The 20,839-nt window shown below is 35.9% G+C and overlaps 2 protein-coding genes across 5 annotated transcripts; one reads left to right on the top strand and one right to left on the bottom strand.

Annotated features, from left to right (window-relative positions):
• Positions 1 to 14: 14 nt before the first annotated feature.
• Positions 15 to 11,036, top strand: LOC149740702 (uncharacterized). Of its 2 annotated transcripts, XR_016384499.1 has the most exons (3): positions 15 to 230; positions 7,397 to 7,509; positions 11,012 to 11,036. XR_016384499.1 is itself a non-coding variant. In XM_089873403.1 (2 exons), the coding sequence occupies exon 2, from the start codon at positions 1,841 to 1,843 to the stop codon at positions 3,188 to 3,190; it is 1,350 nt and encodes a 449-aa protein (XP_089729529.1). In that variant the 5' UTR covers positions 15 to 230; positions 1,785 to 1,840; the 3' UTR covers positions 3,191 to 5,263. The 2 variants fall into 2 exon arrangements, 1 of the variants encoding a protein (XP_089729529.1); XM_089873403.1 differs by lacking the exons at positions 7,397 to 7,509; positions 11,012 to 11,036 and adding an exon at positions 1,785 to 5,263.
• On the bottom strand, positions 5,262 to 20,612 carry LOC149740701 (immunoglobulin-like and fibronectin type III domain-containing protein 1). Of its 3 annotated transcripts, none has more exons than XM_089873374.1 (26): positions 20,474 to 20,612; positions 19,475 to 19,634; positions 18,993 to 19,058; positions 18,077 to 18,249; positions 17,550 to 17,694; positions 16,118 to 16,263; positions 15,426 to 15,656; positions 14,957 to 15,167; positions 14,535 to 14,698; positions 14,128 to 14,257; positions 13,569 to 13,717; positions 13,004 to 13,154; positions 12,572 to 12,718; positions 11,939 to 12,082; positions 11,410 to 11,570; positions 10,997 to 11,147; positions 10,503 to 10,604; positions 10,003 to 10,203; positions 9,431 to 9,618; positions 9,061 to 9,175; positions 8,726 to 8,814; positions 8,266 to 8,458; positions 7,374 to 7,495; positions 6,615 to 6,792; positions 6,001 to 6,183; positions 5,262 to 5,693 (listed from the first exon to the last, which is right to left on the bottom strand). In XM_089873374.1, exons 1-26 carry the CDS (start codon positions 20,558 to 20,560, stop codon positions 5,515 to 5,517), a joined length of 3,966 nt encoding a protein of 1,321 aa, XP_089729500.1. In that variant the 5' UTR covers positions 20,561 to 20,612; the 3' UTR covers positions 5,262 to 5,514. The 3 variants fall into 3 exon arrangements, with proteins under 3 accessions (XP_089729500.1, XP_089729501.1, XP_089729502.1); XM_089873375.1 differs by having other exon boundaries at positions 6,001 to 6,162; XM_089873376.1 differs by lacking the exon at positions 20,474 to 20,612 and having other exon boundaries at positions 19,340 to 19,480.
• Positions 20,613 to 20,839: the final 227 nt, after the last annotated feature.

The raw sequence follows: 20,839 nt of genomic DNA, 5'->3' as shown, positions 1-20,839 counted from the left end.
ACTTCAGACGTTTTTACAAACTATACCGCCACCTCGTGACCACCCTAAACGGGGATTTTCTTAAAGTTGTTAGCTCATAGTAGGGGATTTTTTAAAGTTTTTTGTAAACTGAATTGCAGTTACTAAAATCAGTAAATACTAAATAACTACTGCAATTGTGTAAACTTGTACAAAGAAGAGTGTCATAACGGATCTGTCCACACTGAAATATGGAATTAAAAACAAACAAGGTAAGTTTTATAAGCCATTTGATTAACACTAAGTTTATATGTATTTTTGTATTGTGGATTATTTATTTTTTGAATGTAATATTCATTTGTACTTAACCTATGAAATAATTTGTGCAAATGTACAAGTTTAGTATTCCTAAGCCAAGAGCTGGTTTGCTGTTAGTAGAAACCTGTTATTATGCTTTTGAATATCATATATATTCTTAGGCATAGCGATAGTCGCTATATAACCGGTGTTCTATTTCATACACCTCCTGTTTGCTTATGAGTTACCACTGTAGCGGTTGATTGTGCTCTAGCACAGACTTAATGATATAAAGATAGCTAAAGTTAACACTAATGCATAAAGATTGAATATAAAGCAACGTTGTATAGCGAAAACAAAAGCATGAGAGGAATGGAATGCAGTTTCGCTGCTTTCGTAACATCTACTTTCCCGTCATTCTAATCGTGATAATAAAACAATTACCCAGTTGTGTGTATGCCAGGTGTGGCAATTGCCTCTTTATATCATTAAGTCTGTGCTAGAGCACAATCAACCGATACACCACGTATGTAGCCTTTGCGGGTGATTAATGTTTTTATTATTGTATAATCGACCATTGGCTGACCCACAAGTCAATATGAGTTAAAGCAATGGCAGTTAAGTGTCTAAACCAAAGACAGACACACCCACAGTAGTGTCAGCATCAAGCTTTGAACCCAATGTAAATGGGCAAGCACTTAACCTTCTTTGTCACAGAAGCTTTTATAAACTAAATACAACATGATGACGTAAGACAAATGTTACAAACTATACTAAAATGTTCTGTAAAATGCAAAACACAGCTTCTGTATGCTCATATTAAAAAAATCTGCCCAACAAAAAAGTAATGATCTTTTACTCTGATATTACATAAAGAGAATTCAGTATCACTGATAAAATGTTCATATCATGGAAGAGCATTCCTTGGGGTAAATTTCATTTCTACTTAAACAGACGCTCACACATGTGTATAAACATTACTGTCTTTTAAAACAGTTCCTTAAAGTCCACACTGTATTGTCCTCGCTTGGTTACTTCAGGAACATTAAGATTGTCCGTTGTATGCATCTAACCATTGTTTAAACACAATGGCCTACTCCTTGTTAAGGTGCTGTAATATGATGACGGTCCTAGTTTTGGAATTTTCTTGTTCATTTCTTGTTCAGTAGTAGTACAATAAGACAGCCATTTGGTATGTGTGTGGTATAAGTAGGCTATAGAAATAGGATGTATATTTAAACATATATTTTGCTAATTCTATATCTGTAATGTTTGATGTTCAGTAAATACATAAGCTACACTTGCCTTTGGCTAGATAAGGTATATTAGTTAAATACATGCATATAAAGAATGTTGTAGGAGAAAAGAAATCTAGGCTATATGTGTTTTGTATTCAAATTAAAAACAAACTTATTGAATTAAGCCAAGATGTGGTAAGACTTAAACACGATATGGTTTCAGATACTTTGAGTTTTAGTGGAGATTGCCATATATTCACAGCTTTCTTAATGTGCTAATATGTAATACAGATTGTTATAGGCTAGGCTGATACCAGTATCTTTAAGGAGCAAAGCATTAAACAAACATGAGTAATAAACATGATGGTTGTTATAAAAGCATTAATGGAAGATTGGGCAAACTTCATTATCACAGAGGCCAAAACTTTACTGATGCACAAAAACACTGCGAGAGAGTGGATAATTCACAACTTGTCATCATGAAGGACAATGCTACAATATATGACGTGGTTGCTTCCCTGGAAAGTTATCCTGAAAATAGAAAGTGTATTGAGCGAGATTTCTGGATAGGTTTGCACAAAGAAAATGACAAATACAAATGGTTAGATGGTGTTGTGTGGGATCAAACTATTACACCGGTTGATAAAAGTTATCCTGGAAACTGTGTTCGACTGTATTGGGTTAGAGGAATGAAACCACGGTGGTCCCAAGAAAACTGTTCCAGTCTATCAGCTTTCTTGTGTTATACTTCATTAACAGATGAGCCACTTTCAACAACAACAGTGACCACTTTCTCGACACCCCGCATGACCACCAGCTCGACACCGAGCATGACCACCAGCTCAACAACCTGCATGACCACCAGCTCGACACCGCGCATGACCACCAGCACGACACCGCGCATGACCACCAGCTCGACACCCCGCATGACCACCAGCCCGACACCGCACATGACCACCAGCTTAACACCCCGCATGACCACCAGCTCAACACCGCGCATGACCACCAGCTTGACACCCCGCATGACCACCAGCCCGACACCGCACATGACCACCAGCTTAACACCCCGCATGACCACCAGCTCAACACCTCGCATGACCACCAGCTCGACACCCCGCATGACCATCAGCTCAACAACGCGCATGACCACCAGCTCGACACCCCGCATGCCCACCAGCTTAACACCGCGCATGACCACCAGCTCAACAAGGCGCATGACCACCAGCTCAACACCGCGCATATACAGTAATTCAAGCTTATTATCCGAATCCACTGCTACAGCAGCCTCACCCCAATCTGTATCTCCAGTGCTGATCGGGGCAATTGCAGGAGGAGTTTTCGCGCTATTGCTCGCACTTATTGTTGTGATGTATTTCTGCAGAAAACGCAAACAGAGAAATCAAAACCTCAGCCCTGCCCAAAATCCTGAAGTCAACATGAGTTTGAACTTCAACCCAATGTATGAAGAATCTGCACAGGAAAAAATCAATCCGATATACAACATGGACATCGAACTTCGCCTTCAGCCTGAAGATGCTTCATTAAACTTGGATCCTCAAGCGTGTGGTTCTAATGATGTCATTCCTGTAAATGGTGATGTCACACCTGATCAGAATATTAACATGAACCCATCTCCGAAAAATGAAGTCTCATTCACCCTGGATGTACCTTACGCCAAAGTGAACAAAAAGAAATAAACCAAGGATGCCAGCAGCAGTATCAACTAAACTAAAAGAACTAACTGTGTATGTGCTATATTCAATTTCAGCTACATTACTGTTAAGTGTTAAGCTTAGTCATTTTTGGTTTTAGTGCTTTTAGTGGCTCACAAAGTCTTTTGACTGTAAAAGTTAATTATTTTATGTATATAGGCTTAAAAGTATTTGTCTAAATTGTAATTTTTTCTGAATGGTCGTCTAAGTTTTATTTCTTGGTTACGTTTGTTTCACTGCTATACAGTAGGGCTTAGTTTTTATGTTAACCTTAAGTTTACAAGGAAGTAAAACGATTAAAGTCTATTACAACATTTATTGTTCACCGATAGCTATTTATAATAACCAAAACTAAATTTGCAACGGTATTAGAAACAATGGCCTTATTGCTTTTAGCATGACGTGATACTGTATTGTTCACTTTCAAAAATTCCCCAGAACTTTTTTTGTAACCCTTTTCCGAAAATTCCCTTTTTTTACAAACTTTTTCTTTTTTGTTCTATATGTCACAATTCTTAGCTTGTAAATCTGTGACAGTATATATACTGTGTTGTTCTTTGTAGTTTCGCTCATAGAAGATGACAAACAATAAAAAGCAAGAAGAGGCTTGTTATGCAAGTAATAATGGAAAATTAGGCCAAGTTTATTTCCACAGGCAACAGTTAAACTTTACTGATGCACAAAAACACTGCGAGAGAGTGGATAATTCACAACTGGCCATCATGAAGGACAATGCTACAATATATGACGTGGTTGCTTCTCTGAAAAGTTTCGTGCAGCATAATATTACAGATAGATGTTATGACCGATACTTCTGGATAGGTTTAAGCAAAAAAGGTGACAAATACAAATGGTTGGATGGTGGTGTGTGGTGTGTAGAATCAATCAACTACAATGGTTGAAAACAGTCATCCTGGTAATCCTGGAAACTGTGTATCACTGTTGTGAATTAGAGAATCCAAATCACGCTGGATTCCACAAAACTGTTCAACTCCAATAACTTTCTTGTGTTACCCTCTGTACCCAACTAATGTGGTCACCACACCCAGCAGCTCGAACATGCAAACAAACATGACTGCGCCATTCATTACACCAGTGATATAATTGCCTTAGGAATGTTCGCGCTTCTACTCTTACTTATCTTTTTGGTGTGTACCTACAGAAGCTGGGTTCTCAGAATGGACAGGTCTGACCCCCAATATATCAATATTGAACCACCCAATGACTATTATGAAACATGGTATTCGCACCCCATATATATATGATACAATCAACTGGTAATATAATAATGTTGCTGCTACCTGGTACTTTAAAACATTTTATTTTGCAACAAAAACTATGACCTATTGTTAACCAGAAAAAGCTACCACTTTAAAATTATCCAGAAAAGCGATTATTTATAAAATTGTTTTTAATTACGCCTTTGTTAAAAATCATAACAATTTGTGTTGCAACTAAATACCAAGTTAGTGTTATTGGTTTGTACATATTTATTTATGGCAAGTGACACTAAAATAGTTTTGGGGAACAATGGCATCAATGTTTTCTTGTATATACTATGAGTATAGCACAGCATAGCACAATACTTCACAAAAATTACAGAAAGAAAGCCTTTTTTACAACCGTTCGCTCTTTTTTGTTATATTAGTCACAATATCCAAACAGTATTTGTTCTATTATTATGTTTCTGTAGCAATACTTCCTCTGCAAATAAAGTCGTATAATCAGCACAGCCTGAGTGATTTTTTTCTTTAATCTTTTAATATGTTGATGTTTTACATAAATGTTTTTCTTCTAACTATAACAGTATTCTTGTACTAATTAAACAGCTGCTTATAGTTGCACCAGTCCCACCCTTTTATCCACTAAGTCGTAAAAACAGTTTTAATCTTTAAAGTGTCATAATGAATGTTGTTTTTATATACTTATGTTCTTAGTATATCTTTCACACTTATATTACTGTAACCAAGAGAAAAATCAGTAACTTTAGTTGCTTTTATGTTTCATATCAATTAATATTTTGGATCATATTGCAGAAATAAACCAAGTTTCCTGGTATTTGAGCATAAGACTTGTATTCACATGACAAAAGCTCATTCCCATACAACACCTCACATGACGGTTCTATCGCTAACACGTTTAAAAGCGGTATAAACTATAAACAACTATGAACAGAACACCCAAGTGTTTGTTACATAACACAGAAACGAAATCCTAATAACAAGTTGGGCAAAAACTATACAGAAACTGATGAAACCAAAGTTGAGATGACGATGTACATAATAAAATGATGACAGCTGTTTTGCTGCTTAGATGAGCCTTGGCAGAACACTAAGGTTTGCCTCGGAGATTGCTCTCCCAACCTGGTTGTTTGCTTCACACTTATACATCCCTGCGTCTCGTGCTCGACAGTCGTATATTGTGAGCGTGCAAACCCCATATTGGTTGCGCATCGAGTATTTGTTGTTTGCTTTAATTCTGATGCCGTCTGTAAAGTAATTCATGTTTATCTCATTGTATTCTATATAGATGAGTTAGTATGCCACAGGACAGCGAATTGTTGGCCTATTACCTCAGCATCATATATTTACATTTTTTGCTATATGGGTGAGGTCTACAACAATACATGCCATTGGACTTGAGATTTAGGCCAGGGTTAGCCCATTGTCCCAAATCAAAGCATGTTTTGTTTTATATGCGTGAGGTCCTATGGTAAGACGTGACTCAATATATAGGCCAGAGTTGGCTTCTTGTCTTAGCATTGTATTTACATTTAATTTGTATTCCCATTTTACCTTTATACCAAGCAATTTCCGGTTCTGGTTTTCCAACAGTAGCGCACGTAAACTTAGCTGCACCACGCTCCTGGATTGTAACAGGTTTCATGGCCAAGTTAAAGTTGGCTCCCTTGTTTAGATTCATCTTATTATATCTTATCTTCTCAATGTGCAGTGGACCTGTTATATGAATGGGGGATCCTACAGTTTTACATCCAAGAAAATTCTCAATCACGACTTAAATGTTGTGAAAAGTGGCAAAGGGCCACATGCATTAGAATGCCGTCCTTTAAACCAGACTATACAAGGTTCAATACTCAATGCTGCTACTGTTGGGGGCATGTGTGTATTTGGGCAAGACAGATGATAATTGATCAAACCCAGTGGTCACCAACCCAAAGCGCATTAGTAGACATTTTTAGTGGTTTTTAAGTACTTTCTTGTCTGGACAGGGACTTACTGTTTAACTGTTACTTTCAGTAGTTACACCAGAACTATTCTATTCTTCATAATTAAAAAAATATTAGTTGTAAATAATAATTTGAAAACTTATATCAGAGCAGAAAAATACTAGTTTACTTTATGTCTACTAGTGAAAGTAACTTAATACCAGTTACTAGATATGTAGCTACCTCTCTTTTGAATGACAGTCAGCAAGTTAGATTGATTCCCATCTCCCCTGCCCAGTTCGTTCTCAGCAATAATACGGAAGTAATAGGTACACCCCGGCTTCAAGTCCCGCACCTGGTAGCTAGTCCCACTAATCTTGTCCTTAATAGTTTGAAAGCTGCGAGAATAAGCGTCTCTTCTCTGTAAATGTTTGGGGTTTTAATTACAACTTTACAAATTGTGGAAATTTTTTTTGTAACAAAACTTACATTTTATTTTTTAAGTATTATAATGAAAATAAGGGAACAAATGGTGAAACAACAGTCAGTATAACACTGTCTCTTGTTTTGGTAATGAATTATATTTGTGTTACATTCAAGATACCCTGATGTGCTGCCCATGTAGAATAGTAAACACTGTATATATAATGGACACCAGATGTATAAAATAGAACTCCTGTATAATTACTTAAACTGCCCCTAATTCCAGGTTCTTTAGGAGGATCCCACCTATATAGAATACAAAATAACTCTGTCGATCACACTTAACATATAGTACTGTGCGGTAAGATGGGACACCATGTTTCCATAATATCCAAATATCCTGATCAAGTTTTAAACAATTAACAACGGCCTATAGGAGTTGTGAGGATACTGTTTTATAATTCTTTAAAAGTTCTTTGTTTACTACCAAGTGGGACAAGAAAATAGAGTGAAATAGTGTTCTATATTCCACAACTCTACTATACATTACTTTAAATGTGTCATACATATATAATTGACCTGAAGACAATAATGTTTAATAGGATTTCCTCCATCATTAAGTGGTGGGTCCCAAGTGATGAGAAGGGACCCATCATCTTGCAGCTCACCAAGTTTAATATTGCATGGAGGGTCAGGGGAGTCTGTGGAAACACAAGTAAGTTGCCTTTATATATATACTGTTGCCTCTAGGTCCAAGCATATTACAGTTTTTTGTAAAACAGCATTTCTGGCATTTATTTGGGTAATTTACCCTGATAAAGAGGTCCTGTATATGATCCTTAAATGTTGGTATGAAAATAAATGCCAGAAAAACTGTTTTACAAAAAAGTATGTTGTTATTATGTAAGTAAAAGGTTTATAATGAACACCGATAGATTTTGGGTTTAAAACTGTAAAACAATATCTTCTGGAATCAATAGCGAATCAAATTAATTAAAACAGCGAATAGAATTAACAGCAAAATAATACAGTTAACCCCGCTTAATCGGACCACATTGGGACCAAGCCAAACTGGTCCGATTAAGCGGGTGGTCCGATTAAGCGAGTCGTCCAAGATGCGGGGAGAACAAAGTTCGTCATAATCCGGCTCCTGCATCGCCCTTTCTCTCTAAATAGTGTACGCGTATGCTCCCGGATGGGCCATAAACCTATTTTTTGGTGGGAAATGGTCCATTTAAGCGGGATATTGGTCCGTTTAACCAGGGAAGATCGTATGTAAAAATGTATTTAGATTCGGAACCAGCGAAAAGCGGTCCGATTAAGCCAGAGGTCTGATTATACGTGGGGCGTTTAAGCAGGGTTGACTGTAGTCGATATGAACAAGTTAAAAAAATACTTAAAAGATAAAGTAAAAGATAAAGGGTGGTTGCTAAACCAAAAGTTAAATGAAGCATCCTAAACCTACACTTACCCTTCACAACCAAGTTCACCATCTTTTTAATCGTCCCACTTTGGTTATCAGCAACCAAGCTGTAAGTTCCCGAGTCAGACTTTGCTAAGTTTCTAATCGTAAGCTGGGTAACTCCACCTTGTGTGTGAATCACACCACGCTTGTCCAAATCCACCCCATCCTTCTGCCAGTGAATTACCGGGGTTGGTTTGCCCTGCAAGAAGTTGAACGAAACTTTATAATAGAGCATATGTTGTTTTGCCCAAGAATACACACGCACAGTGGTAGCAGCAGCGAGCCTCGAACCTGTAAACTATTGGCAGGAGGCAGACACACCAACCACTTTGCCAATGGTAGTGAATCATTTTTACACTTTTTTAGCACCAAGCCTAGAACCTGTAAACTCTGGACTAGAAGTAGGCGTGCTAACCACTTTCTCACAGACGGAAGTCATAATAAAATAATTGTTAGATTAATTTACCGACACAGAAGCCATAAGTCTTAATGTTCCGCTTGCTTGAGCGTCAATACTTTGTTTAATTGATGAATCAAATGAAATCTTGGGTTTTTCTGTCAAAAAGTAAACAGTGTTGACCAATCATTTTAAAACATAAAAAATTAATCAACTATTCAATTATTTGGAACCTCCAGCGGTACTTTAAAAGGTAATAAATTAAAGTTTGAACAAGGAGTTTTAGCCAGCCCAGTTTGTGTTGTAAAATATAAAAGGTAAAAAAATTGTGGCAAATATAGGACAATTTATTCATGTTTGGATATACGGTTATTTAGAGCACAGACAATACTTTATATAAGTACCTTGTAATTGTTTAATCTCCATGTAACTATCAGTGGTGAAAGCATTCCCATAACCCCCATCATTGTAAGGACGAATTCTGAACTTAAACTTATCTCCTTTGTTTAAACCAACCACCTGTATAATAAAACATAAGTATTACTCTAAGCTTGGAACTCTTTAACAGATGAATGCTTATGTACGAAGTTTTAAAAAGTGGATGGCCAAAAACTAAAATATGTTAGGCAATATGAATTCTGTTCTTTTGTTGCTATTTCCCTTCATTTGGCTGTTTTATTTAATCTGGTTTTCGTTGCTTCATTCGAAAATTAAAATTTATATTATGTTGTGTTAGAAAGTTTTAAACTTTTTATAAACCATAACTGTAATAACCTTGTACTTGGAGCCTCTGATTGGAGTCTCATTGCATTTCACCCAGTTGTCCTTTCCTTCATAACAACGTTCAATGAAATATCCATTAAAATTGCTTGAAGTAAGGTTAGGTGGTGGTAGCCATGTAAATGTGATTGACTTGTCAGTTTTATCAACCATCTGGAAATCAGTTGGTGGGGGTGGGGGGGCTGGAATATAATTGAATTGTTGGAACGCATTGTGACAATTACAGTTCATTGAGTACTGTTACTTGTAAAACATATTTAACATTTGAGCTTAGAGGAATATAATAACTTTATAGAGTATCAAAATATACATTTTTGGGGGTTTAATTTTTATTACTTGCATTTTGTTGATGCGATTAAAAAAATTAGTAACCAAATAAATATTTTTTTTAAAAAACTGTAAAACAGGTTTGAAATCTTAATTACAGTCAGAATCATTTTAAATAAATATGTGACTTTAAGATCTACCAACTAAACAATCTAAACTTAGAGTAAAACTTAGAATTATAAAAATCTAAAATATTAAGATTTAGATTGTATTAATTAATAATTGCCCTTTGAACTTACGAATTGGATCTTTTGCTGTGAAAACTTCACTTTCTTTGCCTGCAGGCCCCATTCCCCCTTCATTCTCAGCCGTTACACGGAACGCAAATTCGCAATCTTTTGTTAGATCCTTGACCTTCAAGGTCTTGTCCATTACAGGTCGACCTCCATTCTGTGGGACCCAGTTCCTACGCCCTATCCGTTTTAGCTCAACAATGTAGCCTGGAAAATAATAGAATTTAATAAAATAACAATAGTAAATTTTTTTATATTTATGTTTGCGTAATGACTGTCATTATAACACTGAACCCGTAGAGGAAGGTGCGCTAACTACTTTAAAATGATGATACAGATACCATAATCAGATATTCAGTGGCCTCATACACCCCATGACAAACTGCAAGATACTATGTAAGCAAGTTTATGGGGGATTTTTTCTGTAGTATTGCCTATTCCGACAACCTGTCAGCAACCTTAGGGTTGAAGGAAATATTAAATTACAACATTACCAACCAACTCACCAGAGATTGGACTTCCATTATCATCTGGTTCATCCCATGTGACAACGCAAGATGACTTTGTGATGTCACTAACAACTGGGGCAGCCACAGCAGAAGGAGGTTCTGAAATTAATAACAGGGATTGAGTTACATGATAAAACCATGCAAACAAATAGCTACTGTGAGTGTGAAAGAATTCTTCTAGCTTTTGTTTTTATAAAATCAGTAAGATCACTTCAACACTCATAGTACATACACCTGGCAATAATAACATAACAAGTAGAAACACTTTTGAAAACAACAGTTCTAACAAAGCAATTCGTTCCAAACTTGTATTAAAAAGTCTAAAAAATAAACTTTAAGCCAGCAGTTCACAGCCCAAAATTAAAAATTGGTAATACAATTACCCTTACAAAAGGTCTAAATAAATCTTAGTAATAAAACTTTAAATTTAAGATTTTAATTACCAACATTAATTAAATGCAATTAACAATATAAATTAATTTAAATCTTACTGAATTTATCATCAGCCAATATTTCCGCTGATTCAAGAAAGGGACTTGAACCCAAAGCATTCTGTGCACTGACGCGAAACTTGTATGATGTTCCCTTGTCAACATGGTCGGATGTCATCTTTAAATCTTCACCAGGAAATACTTTGCCAATCTGTGGTAATAAATACTGTGTTATTGAATCATATTAGAAGCTACCATAACATGATACTCATACTATAAGTTTATATGAAACAATACACTCATATTCACATGAGATAAATATTCACATTATCCAGATCTTCAGCTATACATAAATAAAAATCACCCACAAAGTAACATACTCGGTAACTTTGGCATAAGGTGTATGAACACCCTGTGTTATAACAGCTTTCATTTTCTGGCCACATATTTTCACATATAGATTTTCATCTTACCCTTGACCATTCTTCTAACTCATCCCCACAAGTTTTACGTTCGACGAGATATTGCGTAATATGCATTCCTCCATCGTCACTTGGTGGCGCCCATCCAACAGTGAGCGCTTTAGACGAAGCCTTGACCGTCTTCATCGGGCCTTCTGGTGTTGATGGTACGTCTGGTGTGGTTGTGTAATTGGTTAAGTTATAGCCATCTTCATATTTTTAATATTTATTTTTTAAGTCTGTTAAATTTTACTTATTGTTTACTGTTTTAAACTAAAAAGCTTAACGCATTTTTAAGGGAGAAACACTTTGATAGAATGTAGCAGTTCAACATCAATGCTTGCATTAAACATTGTGTTTTTATAAATGTACATATTTCCTTCCCATTGGTTTTCTTTTAAGTTAAAACTACTGTATTACTCTTTTTCATTAAGTTGAAATTAGTTCAGTGTATTGCGTAGAAAAACGACCTTAAACATTTTGTTACCTGGTTTTTAAAATCAACCCTGCAACTACAGAAGGTGGTGATTCTTTAACTTACCAGTTATCTTGACAGTTATATCAGCTTCCACTTCACCCTCACTATTCTCAACCTTAACATGGTAGACGCCAGAATCTCCACGTTTTGCGTCGGCAATTTTTAACTCCGCCCCTTCCTTGTTTACTTTGCCTTCGATTCTTGGATCTGGGGGAAACATAAACACCTCATGCACGCTGCCGGCAATGTATTATTTACAGAAATAACTTAAATTTTGATTTATTTTTTAGAATACGATAACGAATGTCTAATTAACTTGTACAGAAAAATAAAAAGAAGACAATTTGCAACAAACCAATAACAGTTAAAGTCCTTACAAGACCTCATTTCAGTTTTTTTATTACACATGTTGTATTGAATTAGAATTTGCAAATTATAACATCATATAAGTAGCATATATAAACAGATAGTACTAGATGTGCCAGAAGTACAAAGTACCAATCTATAAAAAAACTTGTTTTATTTTTGTTAAGGTTATAAATTATAGCTGTGTGAAAAAGTACAAACATTCCACACTGGAGCCTTCAAAAATATTTCGCATACTTGGAAAAAAATTAAAATTGTGTAAAAAAAAACAAAAAGGAAACCAAATTCCTTAATTAACTAAATAAAAAGTTGAAGTTCTGAAATTTTTACCTTTAATTGGTTTGCCTTTCAGGCTCCATGTAGCTGTTGGACGGGGAATCCCCGAAACCGGTACTTTAAGACTGACGTCTTCACCAGCGTGGCAACTTACTGGCTCTGAGAAACTTTGTTTCGCGGCTTCAGATATAACTGGAGGCTCTACAGGGTGGGTCAACGACTTTTTAAACATTATGTGTATACAAAGAAATTTTAATGTTTTTTTTTGAGTTGGTAGTAAGTATTGCGGTAATTGGACGAATCTGGCCCAAAATGTAGGTTCGTGACAGAGACTGTATTCACATAGAACAGAATGTTGGATATTATGAATAATATACTTGTAGTGTCTGATGTGAATACCCCATGTTTGTCTGATGTATAAGAAGACACTATAGGTCAGGCTTCAAGCCATGTAGTAATTTGGCCGCGAGCATGAGGCATACATACCTGGAGCATCCATTGCAGTGATTGGCTTCTTGGTTTCAGCCCATCTTCCTTTACCAGTTGAGTTCTTGGCAGAAACACGGAACTCATATTCATTCTCTGGCACGAGGTTGTCTAACTGGGCTGTTGTTCCTTTAATATGAGAACTTGTAACCTACATTACATAAAGCAGAATTATGAGTTAGTATTTTATCATAAATCTTTGCAAAGAGGACTTAATTAGAGGATACCGAAATCAAGGCTGAATGCTACTACTGTTGGAGTTAGTGTACAAAACACCAAACAGTAATTTTTCCAACCCAGTTTTGATTTGGAATGTTTAATAAATGCATATCTAAACCTTTTAAGTATGTTATTGTATCCTAAAAAATCGTATGCATCAAATTGCTGTTGTAGGTTGAGTTTCCATAGAAATTATGTTACCAGTGATGCGAGGTGAATTTCATAGATTGCTATTACAGTGGATTTAGCATTTCATTTACTTTGAATCTGTTCTACAGTTAATCATGCATTTTATTTTTTTAAATATAATCTATTATCATTTTCCTTGAATAAAATGTACACCTACCGGGCTCCAATCCCCACCAACTTCTCTCATCTCAACAGAATACCCGGTGACAGAGCTTCCCCCATCATTACTTGGTTCATCCCACTTGATTCCAATGCTTGTAGATCTTACAGTGGTGGGTGTGGGGACGCCGGGGGCTCCAGGGGGTCCTGTAAGTTGCAGTGTTTTAAAAACAGAGGACCCTCATTCATTTTTAGCAAGACTACTTTTCCAATAGAAGAGAAACTGTTTAAAACTGGGCTTTTGACCATATTTGGCAGAGTTGCGTTATTTTAAGTCCCATCAATACTACTACATGTTGTAAACATTCGTTTATATAGTAATTGCAAAATAAATATATATATTTTCCAAGAACAGATCTCCTGGTAGAAAAATTAATGTCTATTTTATTAAATCTAATGTTTCATCTTTTGTGTTATGCGATTTCTTCAGATTTCCGTCCTTATCTAAATCTTTTTAAGTAACATGTTAATTCTGACATATACCTCAAATCCCATAGAATGTCTGCTACAGGACTTCACCAACACATAATATAATATCTTATACATACAACACTTACCACTGGCCAGCACAAGGGGTGACAACAGTGGTTTGCTTTCTCCTTCTGAATTATAAGCCTTGATCCTGTAGGAATATTTCAAACCCTTGGTCAACCCATCACTGGTGAATGACAAGGTGTTGGGATCAACCTGTAACATGGTTTTGCAAAACTTTATAAAGTTTTATTTTATATTCATGTTACAGTTTGGTATAGACTTCCGGGCTTGAATATTTACTCATGGTGGAAAATATTTATAAATGTTTATAAAATCTTTTTTTATAAAATCGTCAAAGTTTGTTTAGAAATATTATCCTAGCTTTAGTGTTTCGTAGAAGCAACTTATATTTCTGATGTAATGACAGGCATGTTAACTACTGTGGCTCAGCACTGGCAGGACCGAATTCAAACTTCAAGCAATCATTTACCTTTCCAACTTGCGTCCATGTTGGTGACTTTGTATCTTTCCTCTCAATCACGTAACCCTGGACTGGTTTCCCACCATCTGACTTGGGAGGATTCCATGAGAAAGTCATCTCCGTGCTCATAACTTCATCCATTACGATGGGACCGGCAGGAGCACTTGGAGCATCTAAAGTAAATATGGTGATTTATGTGACTTTTTTTGTTCGTCACTATCTGTATAAGAATTGCTTCAACCCAGTGTTTTTTTTAGGTTTTTTAAATTGTCAGTAAAAAATTAAAACATTTTGTATGTAAGACTTTAAAAAGTCGCTGTAAATGCCTTTTCACGAAACAAGTATAATAAATTTTTTCACAAAACAGGTATTAATAATATATGCCTGACAGCTATAGTTTACAAAAACCCATCTAATATTTAATCTCATACCAATAATCACAACATTAAAGTTGAGTTTTGCGTTTCCTTCTTTATTCTTCAGTAGCAACCCATATTCTCCACTGTCTTCTGCAGTGAGTCCACTGATGGAGAAAGTAGTGTCCACGTCGCTTGTCTCGGCTGCAACTCTTCCTTTGGTTGCCATCTTCTTCCCATCCTTGGTCCACTGAGCAATTGGGAGCGGGAAACCAGTGTATGGGATCTGGGAACAAAAATGGCAACCATCATGTATAAGGTAATATGAGTGAATGTAACTTATTTATCCTCTGAGCGGAGGCAGGGGTGGCCTATTCAACCGGACATATTAAGAACTTCCAAGCAAATAATAGCTAAGTGTTTGTTGTGACCAGGAAACAACAGTCACTATATCTTGGGTGTCCTGATTTGTATACCTTGTGCCCGCTTTTAAGTTGCCACATATGTAACTTCCAGTCCATCCTACCTATAAAGCCCCACCCACCTTCAACCTCAGTTCTTTCCCAGCCTTCAAATGTTGGTCTCCGCTCAGTTTCCCTACCACAGCAGCGTCCAACACTGGTGGGTTGGAAGGTTTTTGTACCGTGACACTACGCGACTCCAACCCCTCACTTTCACCAGCAGGATTCGCAGCCTTGATGCGGAAAGTGTATCGCTTCCCCGCTTCTAACCCAGTTATTGGGATGCTCTTTTCACCAGGTTGGAATGTTGCACACTATATAAAGGTTCTGTTACTTCTGCTACCAGACTTATGTCATGCTACCGTTTTTAACATAAATTTATTTTTTCACTCCCTAATAACAACCATTCTTATGTAGATAACCTTTCTGGTATGAAAACATGCAGTTCATTTTTGGACGTTAAGTCTGCCAATTGTTTATCAGGGCATTTGTTACAATTTTTTATACCAGATAACTCGATAAAAATGACCTATATAAGGATGGTTGTTATTAGAAAGTAAGAAAAAGTTAAAAATAGTAGCATGACATAATTATAAGTTGTGTAATGGGCAAACATTGGAACCTAGGTCCATGGCATGACTTGCTTTAGAACCTCACCAAACTTTTGTTTAAGGATTTTATTAAGTATGATATCAAATGGCCCTAAAATGAAATATATAATTAGATCCAGCATTGCTAAAAATAAAAAAATAATTATATTACTCCCACACTGTACCTGTGTCCAACCATTCCCACTGCTTTGCTCTACAATGTAATGCAGATTCCCATTTGCTTGGGCAGTTGTTACAAACGACAACTTGAAGTGATTTGCTGCCATATTGTCAAACTTGATGTTTCCAGCTGGTTTGGGTGGAGCTTCAACTGTGGAAAGGTTTGGGTAAGTTTGAATGATGAATGAATGAATTTAAATAAATGATATATTATATTTATGTGAATAATATATTATATTTATGTGATTGATATATTATATTTATTCGTGTGTTTTTTTTACTTATTTATTCCCACATTGAGGGGCATTTGTTATACCATGGGTTTTCTTTTTCATGCACCCTGTGCTTGCTAACAAAAAAATATGACTGACAATTTGAACAGCCTATTAGTATTATCTCAGTTGTAGCAATCTTCATAAAGTGTTTTGCCCAAGTACCGAAAAAACAAAAGATTTCCAAAAGTTAATTTTTAAAGAAAAAAAAGATTGATAAAACAAAAAAAATTCATATATATATTAGTTATACAGTACAGCAATACTAAGTATCATGTCATCTATACAGTGTTGTTAATGATAGACACATTAATTGTTTAACGCAGGTCAAGGGCTGTAGGATAGGCAGCTGCTTAGTGTGATGTACATGACGTAATAAATTATAAAAGCTTCGTAATTCCCCCAGGAGGTAAATGGGTTGATTGGACAGAAGGCAGTTTATTGGAATTTGAAATTACAGTTGTATTATATTGTGGTATATTTGCAATGATAGTTATACCTACTGATAACATGATCTGTTTAAACCAGGGGTTCCCAACTTACAGCAATCATATAAATCTTTAATATGTAACCACAGTAGGAGCCGTAGGGGTAAAGGGAGTTGCTTAGGCAGTGATTGACAAATCTTACTCGATTACTAAAAGTATTTATATAGCCACTTTTCCAATTTATTCACAAGTTTTTAAATTGTCGTTTTTATAGGAATTATTTTTACTAATACGTAACCGCTGCTATCTGTAGAGTAAAACTAGTTTGTCTTCTAATCCCTGATTGTCAAATTTACAACTGGGAGAAATCAGAGTCTTAACCCATGAAGGGTTGCCCATGATTAACTTTAACAACTAACTTGAACAATGTTTGTTGCATCTTTTGCATACATGTATTCTAGTTTCATTAAAACATACATCAAGTGCTACTAAATTGGCAACGATTTTCTTTTTAAAATAAGAGGTTAATGGTTCTAGTAAATCGAAAAACTCATTTTCTTCTTGGTACACCATTAGTACGGCTCAATTTTATTTGCTTGGTATTTAGTAGCACTTGTGTTTTTACTTATTGTCAACTTGTTACTTAAGAAGATTTGCCTATAACCCCATCAATAAATAGATATATATACCACCCTGTAGTTTCATTATCACAACCCCACACATATATTCACACATACCACTTTCAGATTCAACAGTCATAGTGCTCGATTTTTGAACAGTTTTTCCTGGAACTTGAACAGTTTCGAAATTCACTTGTGAAACATCGGATAAAGTGACTTCAACTGGAACCCTCATGTTCCCAAACTTGTTTTCGAGGGTGACCTGTGAGTTTATTTGTTTGTATTGTAAATATAATGTTAATGAATGAGGCAAGGACATTCATTATAACACGGTTGTCCTGTTTTATACACCTTATGCCTGCTTACAAATTACAAAATGTAGAACTTAAGTTATTGCTTTTCTTTATGGTTGAAAATTTTGCTAACTTGTTTCATGGCTACTTGGTTAGAACAATTGCAGTTAATTGTCTTGCCCAAGAAAAAACAATCAATCAGTATCGGTGTCATTTTCTTCATACTTAACAACATCAATCAAAGTTATAACACAGGTGACCTTTTTAACACATAGTCTTTGTTTACAAGTTAACATATGTGTAACTGTGTGGGTAATTGCTTTTTGATTATTTTGTGTTATAAACTTATACCTCATATGTTCCACAGTCTTCGCCCTGCAAGTTGTCGACTGTCAGAGTTGATTCACTTGATGTAGTGACAATCTTGTATCGACCGCTCGATGAAATGTTCTTTCCATTAAACGTCCATGAGGCTTTAATGGGGGAAGCCCCAGAAAAGGGAACACGCAGAACCATAGGAGTACCTAATGGTAAAATAAAATATCATCATTTTCTTTAAATCTTTAAAAACTATAGCAAAGATCAAGTTCTTAACCACATAAAAACAGCAGTTATTAAAGCAAGCCATAGATAAAATATGAGAAATAGCACAAGTTGGCTGTTGGACCTGAATATAATAAGATGTTGTTTATGTACATTCAAACCAATATGCTTCATTTACAATTTTAAATTAAAAGTTACCATTAAAGCATGTTCAGACTTATTATACTCCTGGCACGAACAGCAGCTATCATCATGGGACATATTCTTATGGACACTTGCCTAAGTTTTGAACCTGCAACCCTTAGTTTACAACACATCGAGCATGTATAGCCTATTGCACGTTTTCTCAGCCATTCTTGGCATGTGACCTCCATTTACAGATACTCAACGCATATACTCTCATTAATAAAACTTATGTTTTAATGTTTTAGAATGTGTTGTACTATTCTATTCTTTGAGGATGAGGTCCTACAGCTCAGCACATAATAGACTTACAATTTAAGTGGAAGTGTGCCAATTACCCCAACACCCAAGATACTTATATTGTGTCCATACCCTTGGTTTTAAACTATCCCAAAATAGCTATTTGCATCAGCTATACTATTGGGAACAGGCAAGCCTAACTTTGGGCGATAGAAGATGTTACTGGGACCATCACAAGCCAGCTTGTACACGTTGTTCTAACATACTAAGAAAGCATACATAGAAGATATAGTGTACGTACCTGTCTTAAGGTTCTGTAAAGATTGAGCAGATTGTTTGAACTCTTCTGGGTCAATAGAAGGAGGCTCTGCATTGTTAGAGTTATTTAAATTCAACAAACATGGGTTGATTTTTTGAATTTGTGACTGACAATTATTTATCCTGGCATTGCAGGGAAACAACAGTCGTTATAACACTGGTGTTCTATTTCTAATCCCAATGGCAACTAACGAGATTTATAAACCACATATCTAACTTAGTGGGTCACATATTTAACTTTGTAGATTATTTTTTGTTAGTGTATAACTGACAATTCGCACAACCCATTAGTTACCTCTGGGTTAAAACAATTGATGTTAAATTTCTTACCCAAGGACACATAGCCTACGCCAACAAGTGTAGCAGCGTCCAGCCTTGAACCCATAGCCTCCCAGCTAGAGGCAGACGTGCTAGTCGCGGCGGCGGAATGTTACATTTTTTCCTTTTTAACTTCTGAATTCTCACCTGTCACGGTAAGTTGAAAGGGAACTTCTACATTTCCTTTCTTTGCCTTAAACACGATGCTGCCTTCGTCAGATTTAAGCGTGCTCAAAATAACCAGAGTTTGCTCCCCGCCTGATACGCTGATCTCGTATTTTGATCCATCGCTCAGTTGTTTGTTGTTCTGTGTATTAAAACAAAACGTGTATAGTGGGGTGGGGTAAGACGAGAAAAGTTCTCATTCTTTTATTCGGTAGTGGACATAGAACATTTACAGAGTTTTACAACCATATCCTTATGGCATTTCTTTTCAAATCACGAGAATAAAATTTTGGTGTACAAATGGTATCCCATCTTACTCGACAGTAATATGTGGCGGGGTCGTTATATCGCGGATGTTCTCTTTCATACACCTCGGGCCCGCTTATAAAATATCACACTAAAAATTCAAAATAAGCGCACGTGTTCAGTGTAAACATATAGTCATGTTAATTTGACGTGAAGGTTTTTACTTTTAATCAGTTTTGCATTAAGGCGCCGTTTATTAAACTAGAAATTGCGAGCGAGTCAATTGATGGTGTTTGCGTGCAATTAACAGGATACTTTCCACTTTAGTCGCCTATATGTATATTGCTTATGTTTATAATTATGGTCATTTGTTGTAAAAAAACAGTTAAGGTTTATGAGTTCGTAAAAAAACTGTTTGCAAAATGACACAACACTTTAGTATAGTGGGGTGGGGGAAGATGGGACACCTTTAATACATAATAGCCTGATCGTATTTTAAACAATTAACAACGGTCTGTGGAAGTCGTGAGGATACGGTTTTATAATTCATTGAATGTTCTTTGTTTACTACCAAAAGGAAAGAGAAAACTAAACGAAAAGGTGTCCCATCTTCCCCCACCCTACTATATATGCGTTAATTTCGTAGCCTACAGACTATCTATTACATTATAGAAAGTGGATTTCGGGGCTATAATTCTGTAAAACGTACTGTTTGAATCCAAATATGCCGTTTACCTGGTACCAATGGCCGCTGTAGGACGAGTCTGGGAGCTCGCATACAAACGTAGCTTTGCCACCTTTCGAAACAACAATTTCTGACATGTTCCTACCCTAACGTGCGCTACCGTAGACCCTGTATTGTCAAAACGATATGAGGAATACATAGAATACGCTGAGAACGAAATCTGCTGTTTTTATTATAAATCAAATCAGACTCGACTATTTTTTCAGCTAATTTCCTTTTCTTTGCTGTATAAATTATGAATAATGGGCGCTACTGTATTGGAAGAGTTAAACTTTTTTTTTCATTTTATAATCCGAATTAATAAAGACTAAAGATCTCATTTTTAAGCCAGTTAAAGGTAAATTATTTCCTTGTTA

Source organism: Ciona robusta, chromosome 2 (assembly GCF_009617815.1).
Source record: "Ciona robusta chromosome 2, ASM961781v2".
In the NCBI taxonomy this organism is placed as follows: domain Eukaryota; kingdom Metazoa; phylum Chordata; class Ascidiacea; order Phlebobranchia; family Cionidae; genus Ciona; species Ciona robusta.
The sequence above is the reverse complement of the archived record's forward strand: the minus strand, read 5'-3'. Positions and strand labels throughout refer to the sequence as shown.

Excerpts from the sequence above, each read along its gene's own strand:
- LOC149740702 (XM_089873403.1), top strand. The coding sequence starts at position 1,841 with ATGAGTAATAAACATGATGGTTGTTATAAAAGCATTAATGGAAGATTG.
- LOC149740701 (XM_089873374.1), bottom strand. The coding sequence starts at position 20,560 with ATGTCAGAAATTGTTGTTTCGAAAGGTGGCAAAGCTACGTTTGTATGC. Across the intron at positions 19,059-19,474 it reads CTTTCAACTTACCGTGACAG|AGCCTCCTTCTATTGACCCA; the intron begins GTGAGAATTCAG and ends CTAACAATGCAG. Across the intron at positions 10,605-10,996 it reads ATTGGCTGATGATAAATTCA|AACCTCCTTCTGCTGTGGCT; the intron begins GTAAGATTTAAA and ends TATTAATTTCAG.